General features: G+C 38.8%; 4 protein-coding genes across 4 annotated transcripts; 1 reads left to right on the plus strand and 3 right to left on the minus strand.

Annotated features, from left to right (window-relative positions):
* Window positions 1–353: 353 nt before the first annotated feature.
* elovl8a (ELOVL fatty acid elongase 8a) lies at window positions 354–8,225 on the minus strand. Its single transcript, XM_072440997.1, has 8 exons — window positions 7,507–8,225; window positions 5,342–5,408; window positions 5,055–5,242; window positions 3,978–4,058; window positions 2,933–2,989; window positions 2,636–2,750; window positions 2,435–2,562; window positions 354–559 (listed from the first exon to the last, which is right to left on the minus strand). The coding sequence occupies exons 1-8, from the start codon at window positions 7,507–7,509 to the stop codon at window positions 386–388; spliced, it is 813 nt and encodes a 270-aa protein (XP_072297098.1). The 5' UTR covers window positions 7,510–8,225; the 3' UTR covers window positions 354–385.
* Window positions 8,226–8,573: 348 nt separating this feature from the next.
* Window positions 8,574–13,086, minus strand: selenop2 (selenoprotein P2). The gene is made up of 5 exons (XM_072440998.1): window positions 12,965–13,086; window positions 12,273–12,519; window positions 10,436–10,648; window positions 10,166–10,274; window positions 8,574–8,829 (listed from the first exon to the last, which is right to left on the minus strand). The coding sequence occupies exons 2-5, from the start codon at window positions 12,500–12,502 to the stop codon at window positions 8,581–8,583; spliced, it is 801 nt and encodes a 266-aa protein (XP_072297099.1). The 5' UTR covers window positions 12,503–12,519; window positions 12,965–13,086; the 3' UTR covers window positions 8,574–8,580.
* A 2,260-nt stretch (window positions 13,087–15,346) lies between these two features.
* LOC140356174 (uncharacterized) lies at window positions 15,347–17,152 on the minus strand. Its single transcript, XM_072440963.1, has 4 exons — window positions 16,730–17,152; window positions 16,504–16,663; window positions 16,121–16,296; window positions 15,347–15,969 (listed from the first exon to the last, which is right to left on the minus strand). Exons 1-4 carry the CDS (start codon window positions 16,877–16,879, stop codon window positions 15,589–15,591), a joined length of 867 nt encoding a protein of 288 aa, XP_072297064.1. The 5' UTR covers window positions 16,880–17,152; the 3' UTR covers window positions 15,347–15,588.
* Window positions 17,153–17,416: 264 nt separating this feature from the next.
* toe1 (target of EGR1, exonuclease) lies at window positions 17,417–20,429 on the plus strand. Its single transcript, XM_072440964.1, has 8 exons — window positions 17,417–17,690; window positions 17,802–17,842; window positions 18,257–18,353; window positions 18,581–18,739; window positions 18,807–18,920; window positions 19,028–19,176; window positions 19,248–19,410; window positions 19,504–20,429. Exons 1-8 carry the CDS (start codon window positions 17,580–17,582, stop codon window positions 20,329–20,331), a joined length of 1,662 nt encoding a protein of 553 aa, XP_072297065.1. The 5' UTR covers window positions 17,417–17,579; the 3' UTR covers window positions 20,332–20,429.
* Window positions 20,430–20,901: the final 472 nt, after the last annotated feature.

Genomic DNA, 20,901 nt, shown 5'->3' on the forward strand with positions numbered 1-20,901 from the left:
AAAAGAGGAGGGGTTTAATGTATGGAGAATGATATGGAGCTAATGCAGGCTGTAATTGAATGGCTGTCACGTTGGACAATAAAGAATATAAGTGGTTTAATCAGAACGGGGGCAGAGTCTTACGTCTTAACATTAAGGAGTTTTATTTAATTGAGTTTGACTTTAATTTCAAGGTTTTCCAATTTAAAAAAAAGACATTCACTTTGTATTTAAAGTAAAAGTGGTGAATGTTAAATTATTGATCAAACCAGTTTGAAATCAGAAAAGACATACATTGAATAGATTGTTTTATTACAATTTGAAGTGCAATAAATAAATAAATGTTACATAAATTACGGTACATAGTTCTTTTTACATATAGCACTTGTTTGGGGTATCTCCGTTGCTAGGAGGTTTTGTCAGTCTTTTTTCTGCTGAGGTAGCTGTGGTAGTAGAAGTTGCAGAACAGAGCGGTCAGGCTGAGGGCGTAGGCCACTTGCATGGCGTTGATGGAGTCCGGGTAGTCGCAATCAGCAAACAGGTTGTACGTGCAGTGGCTCGTTACAAGGAAAAACTGGAACTGGAGAAGGGGGAAAAAAGGTTATTATTACTTTATCAAGATTCATGAAGATTTTACCGAAATAATTTATGGCAAAAAGACAGGCCATATCTTGCGATGAGACAGGAAGTGACCGTCTTTATGCAAAGGAAACGCTTAGTGAAGGAGTAAATTACCTTTTTTAAATACAAAAGTCCCTATTAGTGTCATAAATAGCAACATTTCAAACTCAATTTTAATACTAAAGAAAATGCTTGATGCTCCATATGGATTTCAATACCACAATTATAATAAAACACAATATAATGCAATTTTCTACATAAAATAATAGTAGTCTTCTACTTTTACCATGTTGTCTTATACAAATTCTAATATAGATCAAATGTTATTATGTTTATTAGATTTTTTTCAGTATTGATTGAAGTTTTGATGTTTTTTTAGTGTTTTAGCAAATAAATACTTCTGGGGTCAAACTTGTAAATTCTTGCTTATTTTTTGTACAACTATTTGATGCATTTTCACAATAAACAAGTTACTGAATAATTAAACATCTGGATTTTTGTGAGCACAAAAGAATACCATGAATAACTTTCGGGTGAAACAGTACAATGTTATCAAGTCGTAAGAAATTCAGCTCAAAGTTTTGAATGAAGTAATTGAGCTATTCTTATATTTGGCACACAAGTCCCGCCCCCAGTGCCACCTCCATAAGCAAATCCAATACAAAAACACTGCCATTTTAATTAGTTCAACCACAACAACCGAGTGGTGAGTCCAACAGTTGACAAAGGCTGGCTGGTCGGTTACATAATGCCGGTCAGCTGCGACACTAAATATGCCGCTCTAAATAGGCCAAGGGGAACCTCTACTACTGCATTGTCTCCTCATAAGCCCCACAAGTGGAAAACAGATGGTTCAGTAGCCTAGCCGAGTAGCATCAGTGGTGTTAATCTGTCGTGTTATGCCAGTCTAAACAATGGAAAAGCAATTAGTAGGCCTTGTGTTACGGCCTCTTCAGATCTGGACTGCACTTGGTGACGACGTCGTTTTTATGTCTTAAATGCTGTTTCATATCTTGAGTGCGGGGCATTGTACATTTTCATTAAAAACGACATTCCCTACCAAGAATACAAGACCCAGAAGCAGCAGTGGAGACGGTGACTCAGTTAAGTTTTTCAAAGAATGTTCCTGCTATTAGCTAGAGTTGGCCAATGTGACTAAAATGTATTTTCATTTCAAACATTTTGTTCAAATTTCTTCCAAAAAAGACCCAAGCTGATGATTCACGATTAGAAAGATTTACCAAAGTGCATGTGACAGGTCAAACTACAAATGTTCATCATGTTTAGGCTATATTTCATAATTTAACTAAAAAGTGGCCTTTTTTCCCCCAGTTTCCCAGTTTTGGCGACATTGGTGATGTCTCTTCCTGGTTGGCCTGAAGAGCTGCAGATGTGACGTAGGTAATTTTACAACTGCCGCCTAAACAATGGTCATAATCTAGATATAAATCACTCAACAGTTTTGATTTGACTAATAATGCGTGTTTGTTAAATTATTATTCGTTAAATTCAAGTTTGATTTTTTGAATTTTTCTTCACAAATTGATGTAAAACTATGATAAATAATCACCACATCGACAATCGCGCCAAACAAATGATTAAGTAGAAAAGCATTAGAACTTGTCATATGCACTTTAATCTTGAATAAAATAAAATGAATTGCAAAGCTACTCTTAACAAGTCAGACATGTGTAAATATGATACGCAAAATTACTTTTAGTGGGCGGTACGACACACACATGCCTCCCAATGTTTTATTACACATTCCTTTCCATTTATCCAGGTTTGGGACCAGCCCAACTGTACCCAATCTGGCTAAATATACATAACTTACCAACTGCAGAAAGGTGATATAGCGTTTCCACCAGAGATATTTGCTCACGCCCGGTCCCAAAGCTGCCAAACCATAGTACAAATACATCACCACATGGACCATGGAGTTAATCAGGCCGATGAAGAAATCTGGGAACAAAAAGCAGTTTTATTCAGACATTTTACACACTATTCTAGACATTCCTGTGTGTGTAATGCTTACTTTGTCCTCCGGCTACATATTTAATTCCAATCCAACAGTTGAAAATCATTGTGGCGTGATGATAAACATGGAGGAAAGTCAGCTGATTGTCCTTTTTCCTCAAAATGAAAAACATCTGACACAAGGGGAAAAAATGCATCGTTTAGAGTTCTGTAAGACATAACCTATTAACTTGGTATGTGAGTTATGAAGTCGTTGATTTGGACGTTTAAAATAGCTTTCATAGTGTGTTGTCCCTAGTGATAAACACCACACTGGTAATAAATAGACGAGGTTCTGAGCGCGGCGATTGCTCACAGTATCACAAAGCTCTATCACTTTGGAGAAGAAGAACCACCAGTACACTCGGGCCATCTGTCGACACAACAAGCAGAAAAGCAGCATTAAGTCGAGCAGTTCTCTTGGAATTATACATACCCAGATATCAAATTAATATTAAATTGAAAGACAAAAAAGACAGCGTAAAGCTCAAACACGGCTTATCTCTTTGTTGGTTTTTGCACGTTCAAAGCCTAATGGGAGTCGTCCGCAAGCGCCCACAATGCAACTCTGAATGTTTTACTGAATTATGGACACAATAGGCAGATCAACTCCACGTGAGGCTTCAAATTTGTGTTGGTTTTTTTGCATGACAATCTTATTCATGGTTGGTTCATTTTAAAACTGTATCTGCATCAGTGGTGGAGGAAGGACCGTATTTTCCGGACTACAAGTCGCACTGGTGTATAAGTCGCACCAGCCAAAAAATGCATAATAGAGAAGAAAAAAACATATATAAGTTGCACTGGAGTATGAAATGCGGTTGCAAGTGTGAAAATAACAAATAATATCACATATAAGTCGCTCCGGAGTATAAGTATAAAAGTATAAATATAAGTATATGTCGCACCCCGGCCAAAACTATGAAAAAAGGTACGAAAATACAGTGCTCAGTTTTGTTGCTTAAGTGTGGGCAAAACATATAAAAGTATCACATAAATAAATCAAGTAAAAGCACTGAAGTCCCAGAAGAAAAAAATACTTTTAGTGTGAAAAAATGAAATTATTACACACAGATTTTTAAAGCACTTTCAAAGCATCTAATAAAAATAAAAAAATTAAATAAAAAGATGATGTGGTTGATTTTTCTGTCCTGTTAAAAACGCATTGGAGCAAAAACGTACTTGCAGTCAGAGTAAAAGCAAACGGTATCTACAGTAAAATGCACGTATAAGTAAAGTACAGACGACCTTTGTACTTTGATACTTTCCACCATCTGAATCTACTTTTCGCATACAAAATGTCCAAAAAAAGAATAATCATGCAAAACGTTAACCAGTGTCATGTGGGTGCACAGTATTACCCTCAGAGCCAGGGGGCTGTCACTGTAGTCCACGGGTTGGCAGAGCAGACTGTATTTGGCCAACCAGGACGAGGCAGTGAACTGAAAACACAAAAGCGGCTTTCATCTCCGCTTCAGTTCGCCTCTGTCTGCATACATACAACACTTTTATCCCATTTTGTCAAAGTGTACATCACATTTCGTTTTCAGGGATAATGCGTGTGATGTGGACAGAGCATAACGCGCCTATTAACTGCAACAACACGAGCGCAGAAACACTTTGGGCTGTGGTAAAAGCAGAAACGACATCATGTCCTTTAAGGCACATTCCTGGTGAAGGGCTCTGCTTCCCGTCGCCGTGGAAATGCAAGTGTTTAGCCACAGTCTTGCGTTCAAACTCTGTGAAGACGCCGCACCGGGCTGAGTTACGAGTCAGATCAGTGGAGAGTGCAGGAGCTTAATAGGGGAAATGCATGTTTTTCTTGGTATATTTGAGCAAAAAATCCTTAAAAAAACATCCAGAAGGAAATAACTGCAAGATAAATATACGTTTGAGGCTAGACTGTGGAACATTTCAGGCAACGCAATAATAACAATGTTTCTGGCGAGCTGGCAGCGAACCAGCCACCAGAAAAGTGACATAATGTACCTTTAAAGTGGGTTGTCCGAAAACACACAAATCCATTTCTTGGAGCCTAAATCCACAATGTCACTAAGCAATTATTTTAGTAGTCGACTAGTCTATTGTACACTGATTTTTTCCCCCTCTCTCTATGATGACTAGAGAATATTCATGAATGTGCAGTGTGTTATGGACGAAAATTTGAATTATTTTTGGACATTTTGGTTTAACAATGCCACTGCCCTTATTATAAAAAGATGTGTTTTAGAGTCTGTACTGGGCAGTGAGTGATTACGATGATCAAATTACAGCAATTAATCATTTTCTACAGTCGAATAGTCACAACTGGTCGATTAACCGCAGCAGCTCTACTTAACACCTTTATTTTGCAAGTGGTCATAATGTTTTGCTCATTGTAGACCTGTCTCCTGTATTCTATAGCTTACAACAGGCTAAATGACTTATGTGTAGATTACCTCATAGGACATATATGCAGACAGGCACACCATGGCAAAATTGTAAACTACAAGCACTGGTTTGAGGTCCACCGGGCTCCTTCTGGACATCAGCTTCGGCCCGGACCATAAAACGAACAAATAGCCAAAGAAGATGCAGGCGATTGGCACGGGCGAGTGGACCAGCAGCCATGTATCTGTCCTCTTGTCTAGACAGAGATGAGATGAAAAGATGGGCTGTAATAGTGCTCTTCTGTCTAACCATATCAGAACTCGAAAAGACAATTGATAAACCCCTCAAAACGTACCTCCATTTTCTAGAATCCCTTGATATAACGCTTGGAGTTTTTGCCAAGTGGTCACTCCACGCTGGAACTGACATCACAAGAACTGCTATTATTTCTCTGAGTGCTCAATACACCACACATATCTTGCACTTCAACTAGAATCAGAAGAAATGTCATGTCTGTTTTCAGCACACACAAAAAAAAGGGTCAGACAAGATGCAGAAACACCATTTGCAAAGCTGATCAAAATCGGATTACGCTCGCTAATCCAAACGCGACTCCAGGTAATAGATAATAACTAATAAGCCGCTTGTTTGATTGAATGGCGTGTAAAGAACAGATGATGGACATGAGCCAGTGCTGCCACCTGCTGGTTTATGCTGGTTGACCGTCTTCTTGTCCATGGTAACGGTTCTGCGCTGTCATGACAGGTGAGCTCGCGACACGCTGTGGTCATTAGCTCTCTCTAGTGGTAGTGTTGAGAAAACGTTATGTCTGTCTGAAAGCCAGATTTGATATTAGAATGTATTTCTTGAACAACATGTATCATAATTAACCCATACATAAAATACAAAAGTACAGTTTCTCACAATATTATTACATTTATCAGTATCTTGTTTTACATAGGCATAAACTCGATGCCTGAGCTGTGTATTTTTATAAGATAAGATTTATTTATCCCACAAAGGGGAAATTCAAGTGTTGCAACACAGATTGGGTACAGAAACAGATGAAGCACAGAAGTATAATAATAAAAACAGATTAACTCAATCTTTATTGATTAAAAAAACGTATAAAACCCCCTTTACTCTTATTTACAGCTGTTATATAGACTACTAATCTTGTATATTTTAATACTCATACTAAATGTGCTGTATATAATGTAAATGCATGTTTTGTATATTGCTGGCATTTTACACCTTGTCTGGGACTACAGTTGGAAACCAGCTAAACTACAGCTAACAATATTAGCTGTATTTTAGCTGGTTTCCATGTGCACATTTACAGAAATGTGGGTTGATTTGCACTGTCCCAGTTCACATAAACTAAAAACAAATAAACAAATAAATGAGGATAAATATAAAACTGTGATTGGATCATAATTTTACCATTTGGGCTTGAATTTGTAACACAATTCATCCAGTGCTGGGCTGTTTTTACTTGAATATGCGTTTTTAAAATATAAGATGTAAATGGGAGTTAGTCAAAATACATATAATACAATTGAGAGAGAGAGAGAGAGAGAGAGAGAGAGAGAGAGAGAGAGAGAGAGAGAGAGAGAGAGAGAGAGAGAGAGAGAGAGAGAGAGAGAGAGAGAGAGAGAGAGAGAGAGGGAGGGAGAGGGAGAGGGAGAGGGAGAGGGAGAGGGAGGGAGAGAAGAAGAAGAGGGATAGAAGAGAGAGAGGGAAAGAGGGGTGTAAAGTGAAGAGAGAGAGAGCTGTTCTTCATTTAAACTCCAGTGTTATCTTTGTCAAAGTTATTGACCTTATTCTTTTAGTCTGTGTAGAACTTATTTTCTCTCGAGGTTGGCAGCAGCCCTGTGTTAATATAATAGATCCATAGTGTAAACTGTGTGTTAACCCGATCCATGGTGATAACCCGATCCACGGTGTTAACTAATACAACCGGAAGAAGGATTACGTCGTGTGCCGGCGCTCGGACGGACTTCCGGAATAAGGTGAACAGGCTTGGCAAGGCAAGGCATGTTTATTTGTAGAGCACAAGTCGCGCACAAGGCAATAAAAGTGCTTCACTCAACAGGAAAAAAACACATTAAATTCAGACCTGACATAAATCACAAAACCTTAATTTCCATTAATTCAATTGAACAATTTAGACAAGTGGGGATTGTGTGAGCTCAGTAAATGCCTTGTTGGTAGATGAGAGGATGAAGGTATAAGCAGGTTAACCCACATGGGACTGCCTTCATGGGGATTTGACGGGGAAATCCTCACCAGAGAGCAGCATTGACAAGAATCTAACACTTTTTAACAAAGCATGACGATTGTTGTTGCATGACAATAGTACATATTGAATATGAGTAACAGGTTTATGCTGTTACAAACTTAAACATTGGATTATTTTTAAAAATAACTCAAACGTACATCAGCAACTGCAATTTTCCTTTGATACTGTACATTCAAATATATTTTAAAATGTAGCCAACTTGTAATATGAAGACTTACCATCTTATCTTGTGGTCAGCTGCTGGTCTAACCTGCTGTTTCTAAGCGACTGTAGAAGCAGAAGCTGTGCAGAAGCTCAAGTACTCCATGACAAATCCTATTGGCCAGACCGCTTTGGAGGCTAGTACATGTATTCGTAATGAGCATGTATTTGTAATGAGCATGTATTTGTAATGAGCCTGTTACATTTGATCAGTAACTAAATAAAATTATTGACATGACATGACAAATTCCAATCGCTTTCCTTCAATATGTTTGAATATAGCTTTTAATACCAATGACCCATTATTAATATTACACTTTACTGCAAATGTTCAACATAGAATGAAGACAATGCAATGAAAAGGCAAAAACATTTGTAAAACTCTCGTAACCCTAGTAGTAATGAAACACATATCCTGCAGTAAGGTTTGAAATTAATGTATGCGGTGTTTGCAATCATTTGGATATAGTAGTAGTAAGTTGTACTGACTGAACAATAGCAATGCATAAAGTCCACTTGTCCTGTTTGGTTGGTTTTGAGGTAGTACTTGTCCACATACATCCCTCCACAGTGGTCCGGCATCAGGTTTTCACTGCAGATTTCATTCACTGAACACAACCGCTCAGTTCAACCACATGAGAGCAAGAAGAAGCTTTTATTTTGCGTTGTTATTTATCAGCCAGTTCGAAAACTTACTATGTTGTTTTTGATTGAAGAAAGTATAGTTAGTTTTCCTGTTTAAGGATACCATTTTGATGACATTAATCCATTTAAAAAAGAGCTTACCATATTTTCCGGACTATAAGTCACACCTTTTTTCATAGTTTTGGCCGGGGTGCGACTTATACTTACATTTATACTTATATACTTATCCTCCGGAGCGACTTATATGAGATACTATTTGTTATTTTCACAGTTGCAACCGCATTTCATACACCAGTGCAACTTATATATGTGTTTTTCTTCTCTATTAAGCATTTTTGGGCTGGTGCGACTTATACTCCGGTGTTTAGTTTTGAATTATTAACTGATATGGCAAAAAGGGCTCATCTTTCATCACTCTGAAACTCATAGTGACATAAACTTTAGGACTACTTCTTATTGGGAGATCGTTTTGGACCTGAGTCCTGGTGATTCTGCCCCGGGGCTGGTTGTGGTTGAGCGTGGTGCTGGTGGGGGAAGGGGTCATGTTGGTGGTCGTGGTGATGGTGATGGTGGTGTGAAGGTGGTGGTGGTGATGTTGATGGTGGTGATGGTGATGGGTCCACTTCCTCTGCTGGTGTCGTCTGGTTCAGCTGAGAAAGGAAACCACTCCCGATGGTGGTGTGGTTGGAATGGGCCTGTCGAACACATGGAAAAGATGTTATTATTGGCCGATTTAGCTTTTGATTTGACATATTATACTTTGATAAAGCTGGGGTGCCTGTTAGAGGTGGGAAATATTTGAAACATTTATTGTATCATAAATGTTCGTCGGTGTAATCCTCATTTGTCCTCTGTTTTTTAGAAAATCAAGAGTAATTCTGTGGGAGTTACAATTGATGTTGAGCAATTTTACTGTGAATGTATTAAAAAAAAAGAAAATGTCACTACCTACGACGAAGTATAAGGGCCAATGCGCTGCACTACGAGAACAATGTAATTAATTAATGAGAAAAAAGACGTTAATTATTGAGAAAAAAAGTCGTAAATCAACGACAATAAACTCATTAAATAACGAGAAAAAAGTCCTTAAATAACGAGAAAAAAAGTCATTAATTAATGAGAAAAAACTCCTTAATTAATGTGAAAAATTTCGTAGTTTAGGGGCCGATTCAAAGTGACGTGATCAGTTCACTTTCAGCACCACGGTCAGGACGCAAAAGTACGACGGAGTATGAGGGCCAACCAAGAAAAAAAAAAACGCTGCACTACGAGAATAAAGTCAGAAAAAAGTCGTAAATTAACGACAATAAACTCATTAAATAACAAGAAAAAAAGTCGTTAAATACGAGAAAAAAAAGTCATTAATTAATGAGAAAAAAACCTCCTTAATTAATGAGAAAAAAACTCCTTAATTAACGAGAAAAAAGTCGTGGTTTAGGCGCCGATTCAAAGTGACGTGAGCAGTTCACTTTCAGCACCACGGTCAGGACGCACAAGAACAGGCTTGGATGAGCTGACAGTTTAGAACTACTTTGCGCACAGTCACTATTCTCACGTGCTCATTGTGTGCACTTAAAGGTTGAATGGACGATTTTTTTGGCATAAATCTGAGTCTTATTTCCTCGTGGCGTGGACTGCCGATTTGTCCTGCCACGTATCAATCATAAAACGCACCTACCGCTCACCTGCAGCCGCTTGTGGCTCGTCCCACATTTCCGCGTGTCTAAGCGCATTGATCTATAATAATATAGTTCCCTCAGTGTACGGGGCAAAATGAAGACGGAGAAAGACAGTTCGAGCTGATGCAGAAGAAGACGGAAATCTACGGGAGACGAGAGATGCGATCTTTCGCGCTAATAAACAAACGCACGTGTGTGTTGTATCAGTCCGCACGGGGGAGCACTTCCGCCTGCGTTCTCAAATCGCCGAAATATCATCCATTGCGACTTTAATATTAAGAGTAATCACATCTGCCTGTTCAGAGAGACTGTGAGAGTGTATTTTGTGTGTGTATTTTTGATGTTTACTCACTGTGCAGTTGCAAATGTTTTTGAAATAAGTCGCTCTGATGGCGGCCTCCACATACGGGTGATTCAGCAAACTGTATGGAAGGACTACATGGAAAGTCAGAAGGCCGCATCTGGAACAAATGAGACAAAGCAAAATATGTTTTATCAGAATGCATCCATTAAAGATTGCTCAAGTCTATGTTTTTGCTGGTCCCAAGAATAGAGACGGTTTGGCCTCATAAACATATAATGTATAGAATGTATAAAATCGTGTTTGCCCTCCAGTCCGTACCTGTCATAGACCAAAAAGTCATCTTTGTCCCCGTCCAGGACTTCCCACACGTCAGTTTGTACAGGCGCTTGCTGGTACACAGGAACACCAGGGGGCGCTCTCCTCTTCAGCTCCCAGTACATGGCTCTGGACATGGCCCTCTGCTCATTCACTATGATGAAGGAGACCCCTGTCATGTTGACTCGGGTCAGCCTCTCCTGCAGGGGCCCAATCCTGCACAGATAGAGCCCAGATGTTCTCAATGACAAACTTTTCTGGGGTTTGTCACTGGCTTGTCTCCAGGAAGGTCCCATAGCAGGACAATAAACATGTTTATCTTGCATTTATTCAGTTACAGAAAAGTTACATACTCATTTTTAAATGCTTGAATCATTTTCAGACTAAATACTAATTTACATTTCAAGAAATTATATTCATGATTTAGTTCTGTCTTTGACTTCTGGCTTTGCTCTGCTTTAGGCTCAGTCCAAAGTCTGTTTTTGTGTGTCTGCTTTGGTTGACCTTTTCACAAACACGCCACACTCAAAATGAAAACTGTACTTTGGTTACCATTGACAACATCAACAACTTAAACTGGAGTTTAAATAAAGTGATAAAAGCTCTGCCTTGACCTTTAGATTTAGAGCCAGTGTTGATGTCATATACACCACATTAAAACCATAAGAATAAGAAAGAGTATTCAGTGGTGGAATGTAACAAGTACAAAAGTAAAAGTACTGTAGTAACATTTTGAGCTGCTATCTGTACTTTACTTAAGTAAGTTTTACAGTAGCTACATTTATTTCTACTTCACTACATTTGTGCGCAGCTATCTGTACTTTCTGCTCCATTAAAATTTTGAACTGGACTGAAAAGTTGTGGTTTTGGTTATTTTTTGGCACATCCATGGTGACATTCTGTGTATTGAGATCAAGACTCAGCATTGATTAAACAAAATATATAACTGATAAAAAAGAAAAACATTAAAATTGATTGAAAGTCCTACAGTTTACTGAGGACCAGCACAACATTTAGCACTTTGACAGGTCTTTTTAACTTGTGTGAAGTACTTCACACATGCAGGTCTTTTTACTCTTAAAATACATTTAAATGGGTACTTCATTACTTTTACTTAAAGCTGGGGTACCCTTCTTTCTGTTGTTGTTGTTGTTGTTGTTGTTGTTAGTGAGAGTAAAAGCAGCCCTTAGTGACAAAATTAGACCACAACGCGTCATCTGTAGCTAATATTTATAATTATTCTATTTCTCGCCAACACGGATGCAAGGGCCGAAAGCAGCGCTCTGATTGGCTATGCTTGAATGGATCACTTTTCTTCCTATATTCTGTGATCTGTCCTTTTCCTCTGTATCTACCTGCGTTGTATCAATGAAATTTCCCCATGTGTGGACAATAAAGGATTATCTTATCTTATCTTATCTTTACCATCTGTAAAAAAGTTGTTCTTACTCTGAGCACACGTCTTAAAAGGAATGTGTGTGAATAATTTTGTGAGAGCTAGGAACAAGTTAGACAGATCTTCTTCTGGTTTTGTTGTGTGAAAATCAGGCACACCAGCTTTAAATGCAATTTATGTGATAATTTAAGTCATTTGTTTGGCCACGTATCTTCTTCCACTACTGTTTGTAACAAAAATGTACACCCATAGTCTTAAGTTAAGTCTGTTTAGTCCTATTGTTGTCCAAGAGTAGTTCTGAATAAGTTCCTAGTCGTGCCCTGCTGTAGTCCTGGTTAAAATAATTTAAAAAAAAAAACTATTCATGTCTTTGCATTGTACTGTTTTTTTCAGCTTATAAAGTCTCAATTTTATAAAAGTGTATGCCAAAGGTGCTGTTGTTACCAGGCGGCCTGCTGGAGACAGAGCTGTCAGCTGGCCTTCAGGAGGGCCACCACCACCACATTTCCCTGCAGCTCCTTCATGGGTGCTTGGCCTTTGATGTCCCAGTAGGGGGCAGGCTTGCAGATCCTGGAGGCCTCATTGTCCCCCTCGATCAGCAGCGTGACATGTGAGGCCCAGAGCACAGTTGGCAGGGCCAGATACCACAGCCACAGAGATGAGAGAGAGCCCATTGTCCCTCACTGGACACCTATAAATAAACATAAAACACCAGTGACAAAAGGACTGTCTCTTCTCGTCCAAAGTCTCCAGCGATGCCATTGACAATCGGATTAAGCCTTTAGTCCAGTGTCTTTTATCCAGAAGTAAATGGTCATAGGCACTGATCCCAAAATAATGAAGAAACAGTAAACAGCCATTGTGTGTCGCAAGAGAAGCAGGGGCCGAAGGACAGTGCCAGATTCACAAAGAGGCACTGCATACAAAATATATCTATACAGTAATTCAGCATAAAGAGTATTTGGAGAGCTCACGTCACATGTTTCCTTACATTATATGATTGTTGTTTGGAATTAGAAATAGGTCTAATTTAAGTGAAGAGATCAGCAAAGATATTGTGTAGTGGCCTATTTCAGTGACCAAAAACAAATTTGTATCCTAAAAAGACGAATAGATAGATATAAAAATGTGTTTACCTGCTTCCCCTCGCTGCTCCATGTGTCCCATTTGAGAATCTCAGCTCTGTGTTTGTTTTTAACGGCTCTGTTAATGATGATGATGCACTTCCCCCAAATCAAACAGAGAGAGAGATAGGGGGGAGAGAAGCAGCAGTGGAGGGGTAGCACTTTTTGAAAATGCACAAAACTGAAATAATAAACGATAATTGTATAACTCAAAATGTGTATTGTGTGGATTTTCTTTTCTTTTTTGTAATGTGTTTCAAATAGATGCTGTAGAATGTGTGTTGTGTAATTAAGGTCAAATATAAAAGCCCTCCAAACTGCTGATTGGTTCAAGGTTTGAGAAAGGTCATGTGATTATCAGTGCAAATCAATTAAACTCACAAGAAGGAGCTCAAAGTGCTGTTTTAGTCCCATTCAACACACACACACAAACACCTATACACACACAAACACACCTACACACACACAAACACACCTACACAGACGCACACCTACACAGACAAACATCTACACACCTATACATACACACAGACACACACCTCCACACGCACAACGCACACACACACCGACACACACACACCTACACACACACAAACACACCTACACACACACAGACGCACACCTACACACGCACACACACACCTATAAACACACACACCGACACGCACACACACACACAAACACACACACAAACACACCTACACACAGACGCACACCTACACAGACAAACATCTACACACCTATACACACACACAGACGCACACCTATAAACACACACACACCTACACACGCACACACACACCTATAAACACACACACACCTACACACACCTACACAGACAAACATCTACACACCTATACACACACACAGACGTACACCTACACACGCACACACACACCTATAAACACACACACCTACACACACACACACACACACACACACACCTATAAACACACACCTACACACACACACACACCTATAAACACACACACACCTACACACACACACACACATTGACTGGGGTTAACGACACAAAGGTTTTATTTGAGCAAATTTAGCAACATGAAAAAGTGAAGGTTCTTGCTAATGCATTGCACTCTGAATCGGAATAAATTACTCTTAATGAATTAAAACATCTACAGAGGTAGTGCCGTAACAGTTATTGTGCAAACTAGAGTTTTCTTTGACATGTTTAATGAAAAAGGACAACTTTACCCAAATAAATCCACAAATGTAGCTTCAATAAGGTGTTATTATGCATTACTTCATGTCTAATAGCCTGGTATAAAGCAATGTCATAACCTTTAGTCATTCTCATTATTTATTCAATGTTTTGGTAATTTTTTCGCTAAAATCCCCCCCAAAAAATGTATTTTTGTTTTGTTCCCATTAACATCAACAACTTAAGGTGGAGTTTAAATAAAGCAAACGATAAAAACTCTGGAATGACCGTTAGCTTTCGAGCCAGTGTTAGAACCATAATCAGAACATTAAAACCCAAAGTAAATTATGTATTCAATGGTGGAATGAAAAGTAAAAGGACTGTACTCAAGTCAAATGTTTAGCTATCTGCCATTTTTACAGTACCTTTGATACATTTATTTCTACTTCACTACATTTGAGAGCAGTATCTGTACTTTCTGCTCCATTAAAATGTTGAACTTTCATATAGTTTTAGGGGTTATTTTCACACATTCAAGGTACATTCTGAATGTTTTGAGTTCAAGACCCAACGAAATATACAACATGTAAAATTCACTAGAAACAAATTGGAAATGGTTTGAAATTCCTACAGTTGACCAACGATCAGCCCAATTATTTGTATAAACATCACCAAATTTAGCACTTTGACAGGTCTCAAAGCCTTAAGTACTTTGTGTTAAGTACATTTTGAATTGGGTACTTCAAAACTTTTACTTAAGTGCACTTCTTTATGTGACACTTGTACTTAACAGAACTGAGTGAGGTAAGAATGTTATTTCAGATGTCATAACCTTTAGTCCCTGTCGTTATTGATCTGTTTAGTGACATGATAAAAACGTGCAATGATGTACTTTTATATTAGTTAAAGGTACTGTAAAGAACCCTACTCTAGTGTGTTGGGTGTGTGTTAGTGTGTATGGCAGTGTGTGAGTTTATCCATGCGAGTGTGTGTTAGTGTATGTATGTGTGTATTTATTGTGTTTTTTTGTGTGTCTCCAAATTGTAATAAAAGCATTTATATAAAACACTGGGTTGCAAGTAAGAATGATATGGTTAAATTTGCGTTTATGATTCAAAGTGCATATGGCTTGGTAAAGTTAAGATTATTTATACTTTTTCTCTGCATATAAATATTAAAACAGCTCTGTAGTTTACATGTGTGTAGTACCCGTTCTTGAAACTTATTTAAATGTATGTTTAACGTGTCACAAGTAGATTTCAACAAGGAATCCTTTTATAATGCTACAGGGGCATTTAGGCTGCCGAGATATATACTCCTGAATAAAACTTTAGTGTGTTAATTCATAAAGACAACTATTTGCATAAAGTCATCGTGGCGTTATGTGTCCCTTCAATTAAACCAGGGCAGAGGTGCATTTATATTCTTTGGTTTCTGCAGACATTATGTAGAAGTCAACGCGCTTTTCTCCCAATCACGACAAAACGCCAATGAGTTCTTCATCGTTGTCGCCGACCCCTTGTGTGGGACTGTCGCAGTTCGCCATGAGGCCCAGGCCCAGCTCAGCCAGCTCCTCACAGCTCATGTCCGTGGTCACCATGATCTTGGTCTCCAGCCGGTTACACAGCGTCCTGTAGGAGGGCAGAGGGTACCCCAGTTCGCGTAGGTACTCATAGCCCTTGGTGCCCACGGCGGTGCGAATTTTCCGAGCTTTGATGATCGTCTCGGGAGACCAGACAGCGCGTCGCGAGCGTTTAGTCAGGGACAGCGCGCGGATCTGATCCTCGTACAGGAAATTCTGGAGGCCCTTTTCAATCCGGTCGAGCCGATAGAGGCGCTTCTTCATTTCCTCAACCTAATGATGAGAGAGAGAAAAAGTCAGTAGCACTTGCAGTACATTTCTATTATTATGTAACTACATTTTTAAGTATTATTTTTTAGACCTTCCAAAAATGTCAATGGAGTGATTACATGTAAATGAATCTCCAAGAGTGTAAAAAGTGTACCTCTTTTTGTAACCTCGCTGAGTTTTGCATCTCCTGCTCCAGTTGTTTCTTCAGTAGATGGCATTGGGTGCAGGGTGGCTGGTCCTCCCTGGCACAGTCTCTGTCCTCCTCATCCAATCCTGGCAGTGGGTTGCGTCTTGCGTAGCCATGGTCGCCCACATTCAAGTCTTTCTCCACTAAACAGTAAATGCATTCAGTTAAAGGTGCACTTAGTAACTTTTCCGGTGGAGGTTCTGCCATGAAGACTTCATTACACAGTAATTACACTTCAGGCATAGGAATGACATCTCCATGGAGACAAGCACATGGAAATGTACATAGTGCACCTTTAATTGAGATGGATCAACTATAAATGCATTTAGGTAAAGTGCATCGTGGCTCACCTGGTTCTGGTTTTAGGGGGATCAAAATGAATGGCGTGTTAACTGCTGGATAGGGGGGCTCTCCAACACTGAAAATAGTTGGAATTGCATTGGGTTTGAGCTTCTTCCCACCAGCTGGAGATCTGGCAATCTCTTCATATTGGCTGCGTTCGAAGTGGTCCTGGTTTGGAAAATATAATCAGTAAAAAATGATGGAATAGCCACAAATGACACTTGTTCGACTTACTTCACAGAGTCTAGAGTGAGGGGTAGGTTCAAAATCCCGTCGGCAGTTGACCACCCATTTCTTCTTACGCGCAGGGTCTTTGGGAAACCTGAACAGTTGTTTGCCGATGCTGGTTGAATTTGAGCAATGTGGAGCAGAGCAGCCTCCCATTTCCACAACAAACACAAAATCATACAATGGAAATAGAGAAGTGCGTTGCGCTCACCAGATAAATGTTAAATGATAAATTACATGCGTTTGTATGGTTGAAATTATTCATAAGCCGAAAAAAGTTACATATGCAGTGCGGCTTTACTCCTGGAAACCGGGCGTGTCGTTACCAAGGGAATTTACAATGTGGTTAAGCTTTTTTCTTAAAATTATTTTGACGAAGATAAAATATTTTTGACTTTGTTTGAGCCAAAATGGCGCCGACCCTTGGGAGCGCAGTTTCGTGACGTCATCTTCACTAGTGTCCGTTGCGGATGCCTTTCCATAAAACAGCTTAATAAACCTAATAAAATCTCCAGGAAAATTAAAATGTAACTATTAAAGTAAGCAACCAACTGTCCATCAACTGAAAATAGCTTCATACCTTGGCATTGTAGTGTGGCGTGTTATTTTATAAAATATATCACGCGTTTATAAAAAACTTTACTCAGGCATTTTAGCCCCGCATTGGTCCTGTTCTTCACATGGACATTACGGACAGGACCCATACGGCACTTTACGGTTGCTGCGTTTTCAAATATAACGTTTTATTTCACGTTTCACCGAACCCAAAAGTCTTAAATAACCAACGCCACTCAAAAAGTGTCTTAAACGAAGAAAACTCTTCAGCGGCCCCAATATAAAGCAGCAGAAAGGTGCGATGTCTTCCTTCGCAGTTCCAGTCATTGATGTGCACAATGATAATTTCAAAGAGCTTTGGCCTGCTATGGTTGTTGCATTGAAAACCTCTTCCTTTATTGCCATTGACACTGTAAGTATCGCCCCTGTGATATTATATTTTATGTAGGCTGCTCATTGTAAGATATTAACGTTGCAGTCAATAGTTTATTTATAGAAATATTATGTTTATGATTCTTTTTAGGAGCTGAGTGGTCTTGGGAACAGGAAAGCTTTACTGGCTGAGTAAGATCCTTGTTATAAGTCTATGTAGACCTGTCACATTAAGAATTGTATTAATGCCACTGAAAATGTGTTTAAAGCCTGATCATTCCAGTAAACGTTTTTTCTAACTTCAATTTACACAACAAATAAAAATATGAATGAAGCCCTAATGCTTAAATAGTATAATTAAATAATTATTCATAACATTTACTTAACTCTTTAAAGCTCAAGTCATCTTGTACTACAATAAATTACCAAAACATTCCCCATTACTTAGAAAATGTACATATGATAAATGTTTAGCCCAAAAAGTATCTTTCGGTCGGTTGTTAAACGATAAGTCAATATAGTACTTATTGTGACAGGCTTATGTGTGCGTCTTCAATATTTACTTTTTTATCATTAGTGTCTGAATACTAATTGTTTTTGTTCCAGATCAATAGAGGACAGATATAAAGCCATATGTCATGCTGCTCGCACTCGCTCCATCCTCTCTCTTGGATTTGCATGCTACAAAAAACAACAAGACAAGGTGAATTTTTGCCACAATGGATATCATTGTATTTGGCGGATTTCAGATTCTAGACTGTGATAAACATAATTCCAAAATTAGGAACTTAATACAATGAACAATGATAGTAAAAAATATATATAGACTTTGCTAAAATAAGGGCATGTAAAATGTTGTGATGTCATCTGAAACCCAACAATAAGTAAATCAATATGTAATTAAACCTGTTTATTTTTCCTCATCCACAGCCTGAAGACTCGTACCTTGTCCAGGTGTATAACCTGACTCTGCTGTGCTCGGAGGAGTACATCATTGAGCCTCAGTCTGTGCAGTTTCTTGTGCAGCATGGGTTCGACTTCAACAAGCAGTACGCTCATGGGATTCCATATCCCAAAGGCAATAACAAGGTAATGACACACAAGACAACTATATTATTTAGACTTTGACTGTATCTTTTCATGTTCTCCACATCAGGGAGGATCCGACTACCAGGGTGTTAACATCAGGGCCCTTTTCACTGAGCTGCTGCGTGCCCGGAAACCACTGGTGCTCCACAATGGCCTCATCGACATTGCCTTTCTATACCAGGTGAATTATATTATACGTGATATGAAGCAAGATATGTCTTTAAAATGTGTTCTAGAAATGTTCTGAATTGGTTTACTTATACTATGTAATATCTTGTTTCTTGCCAGAGTTTTTATGCTCATCTGCCTGAGCATCTGGCGACCTTCACGGCTGATCTGTCAGAGATGTTTCCTGTGGGTATTTATGACACTAAATATGTCACTGAGTTTGAGCTCAGGCTGACTGCTTCTTACCTGGAGTACGCCTACAAGAAATGGTCAGTGGCACGTCTCTGATTTATCTCAAAACTGCTTTTGTTTTATAACACAAACTTAATGTTGTTTTCAGTAAACTGGACAACTCTCGTGGTCTGACGACCGGGTCAGCTGGTCCACATGTCCAGGTGGAGTTCTGTCAATATGTGGATCACATGTCCAGCTACGTGGACTTCAGAGAGTGCCCAGATGTAATCCCTTCGGAGATACAGACTCAAACATGTGAACGCTTCTCTGTGAGTAACATGATCAAGTTAATGTTATAAAATAAGAACCGGTATATGCTGTTTATAATAAGCTCTATTCTTATGTCTGCTCCTGCTGTGAAGGCTTTCGGTTGGTGTCCAAATGGAACACAGTGTCAATTGTCCCACGACACGGACCTCATTGTCCTCCAAGATGAAAATAACAAGAACGATAAAAGAAAAAAGAGGAAGCGACAAAGAAATAAGAAGAAAGGAGGAGAGAATACAGAGGATTCTTCTATTTTGGAGGGCGCACCAGAAAACAAAATACCTCACATGGAAACAGGTGACCAAGCAAAATCTGTCCAAGAAAAATCTGAAACGGGTGTCCAAGAAAAAATGGTCCCCAAAAAATCTGAAACCGGTGTCCAAGAAAAAATTGTCCCCAAAAAATCTGAAACCGGTGTCCAAGAAAAAATTGTCCCCAAAAAATCTGAAACCGGTGTCCAAGAAAAAATTGTCCCCAAAAAATCTGAAACCGGTGTCCAAGAAAAAATTGTTCCAAAAAAATCATCTGAAACAGAGGAAAAGATGAGCTCTGTTACAACCAGTGACCCCCCGAAGATTGATACTGGCAATGGTATAGAAAGTATGACTAAAGATGTCATGGAAATGTCCTCTATCTGCTCACCACAAAAGAAAGTGGACACTGGGACGCACAGGGCCGGGTTTGATGCTTTTATGACCGGATACATATTTGCTCACGCCTGTGTCACTGATCGAAAAACTGAAGATGCAGTGACTGGGAGTAAACAGGGAAAACAGGAGGCACAGCAGTGGCTTCCTAACGGTCTCAATAAGGTGTACCTCAGTGGCAAATCTGTCCCACTAAATATAGTCAAAAGCACATTCTCCAAGTCGTCCAAAGCACACGTGCAAAAAATGGTGAGAGTGTGGGAGTTACGTTTGTAGTTTTATTCTGTCCCTTCGGTTTTAGTCAGACTGATGGCCTAGCATAAAATCTTTCCCAAACGTGTCTACAATTATTATTTGAGCCAATACTGAATTATATACTTCGTTTATTCATGTAAACACATTTATAGATGTGTAAAGTTTAGTGTAAACTGAAGATCACAGTGTAATACAACTGTTTTAGTATTGTTTCTGTTGTCATCTTTATGGCTTTTCTGTAAATGTAGACTACTGCATATGTTTTACAATTTAAACAAAATGCCAACGAATAAAACATTTTGGTTCAATTTTTTACATTGCTTCTGGCTGGCTTTTTGCAATATCAAATGTTTGTGTTTTCTTGCATGTCAAGTATGTCATTTATAGATGCAATGATTTAGGGTCCGTGTGTTTGTAGAGCATAATTTAATTTAAAAACATGCATTTAAAATCGCAAAAGAACTAAATAATTTCATTACATTACAAGAATGCAGAAAACATTCTTACAGTCATATGCACTGCTAAACTGAACTTTCATCAACTACTTTTCACAAATTTACACAAAAGTCCAACTCATTTATAATAATATTT

Source organism: Eucyclogobius newberryi, unplaced genomic scaffold, assembly GCF_026437365.1.
Source record: "Eucyclogobius newberryi isolate DKJ021-1_F unplaced genomic scaffold, fEucNew1.0.hap1 SCAF_12, whole genome shotgun sequence".
NCBI lineage: Eukaryota > Metazoa > Chordata > Actinopteri > Gobiiformes > Gobiidae > Eucyclogobius > Eucyclogobius newberryi.